Consider the following 5,404-nt stretch of genomic DNA (forward strand, 5'->3'; position numbering starts at 1 on the left):
AGGGGTTAAAGGTGTTAAACCAAGCCAAGTTAAACTTTTAATACAGCTTGCTGATTTTCTCCTTCCAGTGTTGTACTTAAAATCAATAAGCTGGAAATGAGGTGCCTGCTGCGGACCCGCTTCTGCTCTCGCACCGAAGAACACAAGCGATTCCGCGCTCGAAGGGTTAAACCAGCGGTCCCGCGGCTCACAAACAGGCAGGTGTCCTGCCAGCTCCAGCCCAATTTTACCACTGATGTTTTCAAGTCTTAAATCCTTTCAACTCCACAGAAGCAATTCATAACTGTCACTTGAGCGCAACAGAGTTTTCTGGTCGGAGGCTATATATGCGGCAGCTCTTCTTATAGGACAGTAATAGGGTATAAATACCGACTTAACCTCACAAGAGCATTAAACTTGTTTCATTGAACTGAAGGAGTTCTAGATGTCAGCCCTCCGCATTTTGTAGACTTTATTATTATTATTAATATTATCATTATTATTATTATTATTATTATTATTATTAAACAAAGGAGTAAAGGCAGCCGCATTACACTTTTGAACAGCTGTGCAGGTGCGAACTACTATTGCATTTTGTTTTTCCAGTTTTGTACCTCAAGGCAGTAAGAGCTGGAAATGTGGTGGATGCTGTTTCCCCGTTGGATCTGGTTCTTTCTGGGACAGTTGCTCCTGGTGTTGCTCTGGAGCTGCCGTGTGAAGGGCATGGCTCTGCCCAGGGTGGTGTACTCGCACGCCGGCATCTGCCCCAACGAGATGAACCCCAACCTGTGGGTGGACGCCATGAGCACCTGCCTGCGCGAGTGCGAGTCCGACCAGGTGAGCAGCGGCGAGGCGCGCAGCCGCGGGCAGCCCGTGTGTTACTCAGGTATCGGCGCAGGGCTGTAATGTGCAGGCGTTGCAATTGCCTTTACCCACTCTGTTGTTAGCATTGGTAAGAAACTTTGCAGAAGTTTGTTTTGAATTACCGTAGCCTCTATACTGCTTATGTGAGCAGTACTAATATAAAGTATTATAGGTCTTCAAATGTTTGTATAATGTTCAACCTAACCTTATTTGGATTTTTGAAGCATGCATATGGTGTGTGGAAAAATTGTATTTTGTGTCATACTATCCAGCTCAGTATTAGAGAACGAGTTTTATGTTAAATAAATACATGGTAATACTTTACAGTGATGGAACCAGTTCTTAATGAATTCATGTTTGAAAACCACAGGAATAACACGTGAATGCTTCATGCACTTCCAGTGATTCCTGATGTTGATCGCATGCATACACTCTAATCCTGTTGTCTGTCCCTATCCATATCCCTGAGTCTAACCTTGTTATGCATGTGATTAACAGCAGAACTCAGATGAAGTGCATGGGGTGTTCATGTGTTATTCCTCTGGTATTCATACACCAATTCATTAAGAACTGGCACACGTTATTATAAAGCTTGACTCAATAAATAAAGACATACACGATAATCTATATTAATAATGAATGCTTATTTTGGTAATTATAAGGATTTGGGGTTGTTGTACATTGGTAATGTTGCCCATTTCAAATCCTTGACTTTACAGGACCATAAAATGATAATGCAAGGTATTATGCAATTATGCTTAATTAAGATTATATTAAGAAAATACTGTCATTTAATTCTTCATTAAAAAAGATAGACATTTCAACCAATATAATTAGACGGTAATGTCTTTACCATTATATTTATAATTTGTAGATGCACATTACATATTTAGACCAGCTGTTTGTTCACTATGAGAGCAACAGGGATATTCATTTTCAATGTCAAAGTAATTTACTGAATTAACTTGGTAAAAACACTTACCAAAGTAACTTTTTAAATGTTTAATTGCTTTCCAAAATCTATATTCTAGAATCAGATCAAGTGAGTAACTAGATCTAGAAGTGTGCAGAGATCTTTATAGAATGTATTAGACATAAGACTTGCTTCACTTGCCAAGTTTCCAGAATGTCCCTGTAGGACACAATTATTGAAAAGGAAATAATTTTGAAATCCAGCTTGATCAGTCATTAGTGAAATCAGGAATGAATTAGTCCTTTTCAAAGAATGCAGTACACTTACTGTTAAAGGCAACCATTGCTTAAACTGTAGACGAGGAACGTGCTTGGCAAGTTGACTAACACCTCTGCTTTCCAACTAGGAATGTGAGACGTTTGAGAAATGCTGCCCGAATGTCTGTGGGAATAAAAGCTGTGTGGCTGCCAGGTATATGGATGTCAAAGGGAAGAAAGGTCCTGTCGGGATGCCCAAGGAAGCAACTTGCGAGAAGTTCATGTGCACACAGCAGGGCTCCGAATGTGACATCTGGGATGGGCAGCCAGTGTGCAAGTGCCGAGACAGATGTGAGCGGGAGCCCAACTTCACCTGTGCCTCTGATGGTATGACCTACTACAACAGGTGCTACATGGATGCTGAAGCCTGCTCCAAAGGCATCTCTCTGTCTGTGGTCACCTGCAGATACCACCTCACTTGGCCAAATACCAGCCCCATCCCGGTGGAAACCACAGCTCGCCCAACCACAGCTTACCTGGAGACCACCGCCATCGATGTCCTGCACCCAGCGGTGGTCACCAACCCAGCCCATCAGTCGGTGTTCGTGGGCGAGACAGTGAGCTTCCTCTGTGACGTGACCGGAAGACCCAAGCCGGAAATCACATGGGAGAAACAGGTGGAAGGGAAGGACAACATCATCATGAAACCCAATCACGTGAGGGGCAACGTCGTCGTCACCAACATAGCCCAGCTGGTTATCTACAACGCTCAGACCCAGGATGCTGGCGTATATACCTGCACTGCCAGAAACATCAGGGGCTCAGTCCAGGCACACTTTCCCCTGTCTGTGGTGAAAAAGGATCCTTCAAAAATGGAGGATGCAAAGAACTCCACACAGTTCCCTGTAGATGAATGCCTCAAGATGCCTGACAGCGAAGACTGCGGGGAGGAGAAACTCAGCTGGTATTACGACACCAAGAGGAACAACTGCTTTACTTTCACTTATGGCAACTGCAACAACAACATGAATCACTTTGACATTTACGAGTCTTGCATGATGTCCTGTGGCACAGAGCTCGCCAACCCTTGTGGTCTGCCTTCCCTCCAGGGCCCGTGCAAAGCCTATGAGCCACGCTGGGCTTACAGCAACGTGCTGAAGCAGTGCCAGTCTTTCATCTATGGCGGGTGTGGGGGCAACGAGAACAACTTTGAAAGCAAAGAAGCCTGCGAGGAAATGTGCCCCTTCCCAAAGAATCAGAACTGTAAGTTGTGCAAGCCACGGCAGAAGATGGTCACCAGCTTCTGCAAGAGTGACTTTGTCATTCTGGGACGGATGACGGAGCTGACGGAAGACCAAGATTCGGGCCATGCATTGATTACAGTGGAAGAGATTCTGAAGGATGAAAAGATGGGGCTCAAGTTTTTCGGGAAGGAACCCCTCGAGGTCACCCTCTTGAATATAGACTGGAACTGCCCTTGCCCCAACATCACCTCTGCAGATGGTCAGGTCATTATCATGGGCAATGTGGACAATGGCATGGCAGTGTTGCAGCCTGACAGTTTTGTTGGCGCCTCCAGTGTGAGACGTGTTCGAAAGCTGCGTGAAGTAATTAACAAGAAAACTTGTGACATTTTGAAAGAGTTCACCACAATCCAATAGTTTCCTTCTCTGGTCCCCCCTCTAACAGGCTGCTCTTAGACCATTCAATGCTAATAAGACTTTCATGTCCTTTTTAAAGGAACTTGAGACACCTATTCAATCGACACATAATTGACCTAGACAGGCTTGTCACCCTGAACCAGAGCTGGAATGGCACAGCCTTCATGGCTGTTAAATTTAAATATTATTCAAACAATATTGGGAAGGTTTGAAGGCTCTAAATTACATTAGGTTTGTTAGTAAAATTCCTCCAATTTAATTGGTACAAAACAAATATTTTGATAATTGTTCAGTTTCACTGGGGTTTACCCTCTCCTGTGTCCTATTTATTTAAAACACACACAGTTTGTGTATAGCTTGTTATAGTGCAGCTCTAATAAGTTCACTAACTCTGTGCCTCTGGTCGGCTTTAGTCCATGAAAAAGTAACGATACAAAATAATGCAGCACACAAATGACAAACTGCACTTTATTGATCAGAAAATGTGCAACACTATTTACAGATACCAGGTTACATTGCTTATGCTATCAGTTACTGACTGTTATAAAGGCTACATGCTGAACTGTGCTTATGGTTTGGGTAGGTGTGTTTGTTTTTATTGGTGACTGAAGAGGTTAAATATCATGTTTCTGGACATTTGAACCATTCAACAAACACACAATGTTTGTGAAATTGTCCCTATTACATTAATCTCCATATGCCTTAAAAGGCATTTCAGTCTGCCCCTAAAACTACACAGAACATGGAGTTGAATAATTAACTCTGCTGAAGCACTTACTGGAAAAAATACATTGCATTTTGTTAATTTAGTTTATACATTAACAGTTTTGAATCTGCTATTAAATGCATTTGGTACACACGTTATGTAGTGCTTTAAATTATTATTTTTTTCCTTCGTATCTGTTATATTTAAACATGCTGTAATGCATTTAGACAATAGCAAACAGCAAACGTTGCTCTTTCTAACTATTGTTTAATGTTGTGAAAGAGCGTAGTAATAGTCTTAAAAATAACTTTTTGAGTAAACCTTTGTGTAATGTATTCCTAATCAGTTTTGCTCAATGCACTTGAAAAAAAAAGTTGTAATATATTTTCGAAAAGGTCAATTATAACTGACCCTGTGAATCAATAAAGCAAGATCTTTTATATTTACCTTGTAGCACCTTGTAATTCTCCTAGACTGTGAATGTAAGTGTATCTTTTGTACTGGTAGTTTCTATTTATTTTGTTTGCTGCTTTCTTTTGTTGCTTTTTTTATTTAATAACTTCCTTGTGTAGACTGCAGAAAATATTTTAATGTATCTTCTTTCTTAAAGCACTTAATGAATATTTCTTTTTTAATACTTTATCGAGGATATGTATATTTCAGGATATTCACAAAGCACATTAAAACAGCCATAATGAATATAACTAAGGTTCTGAACTGAATGTTTGAAAAATTAAAACAAATGTGATATGACATTTTGAGTGAGCAAATATGTTTTTTGTTGTTGTTATTAATGTAGTGCTGTTTTCTATTAACGGAGCATGAACACAACACAGGTGGTTAAAAACCCAGGAATTTACAAGGTAAGTAATAACAAAGTCAAACAAGGTCACTGCTTGTTTGTTTTAAACTGTGAAGTGAAGCCTAGAATGTGAATTATGATCATGTGGAAAAAAGATATGTATGTAGATCAGTACATATTTCAATAAATGGGTCTGTGGCTAAATTTACTTTTTTTTAAGAC

At 40.6% G+C, this 5,404-nt stretch overlaps 1 protein-coding gene across 1 annotated transcript; it reads left to right on the forward strand.

The window, feature by feature from the left end:
• The first annotated feature begins 272 nt into the window (after positions 1-272).
• Positions 273-5,133, forward strand: wfikkn2a (info WAP, follistatin/kazal, immunoglobulin, kunitz and netrin domain containing 2a). The gene is made up of 3 exons (XM_066704749.1): positions 273-359; positions 586-816; positions 2,163-5,133. The coding sequence occupies exons 2-3, from the start codon at positions 616-618 to the stop codon at positions 3,672-3,674; spliced, it is 1,713 nt and encodes a 570-aa protein (XP_066560846.1). The 5' UTR covers positions 273-359; positions 586-615; the 3' UTR covers positions 3,675-5,133.
• The last annotated feature ends 271 nt before the right edge of the window (positions 5,134-5,404 follow it).

The sequence above is a fragment of the Amia ocellicauda genome, chromosome 5, assembly GCF_036373705.1.
Source record: "Amia ocellicauda isolate fAmiCal2 chromosome 5, fAmiCal2.hap1, whole genome shotgun sequence".
Classification (NCBI taxonomy): Eukaryota; Metazoa; Chordata; class Actinopteri; order Amiiformes; family Amiidae; genus Amia; species Amia ocellicauda.

Excerpts from the sequence above, each read along its gene's own strand:
- wfikkn2a (XM_066704749.1), top strand. The coding sequence starts at position 616 with ATGTGGTGGATGCTGTTTCCCCGTTGGATCTGGTTCTTTCTGGGACAG. Across the intron at positions 817-2,162 it reads GCGAGTGCGAGTCCGACCAG|GAATGTGAGACGTTTGAGAA; the intron begins GTGAGCAGCGGC and ends CTTTCCAACTAG.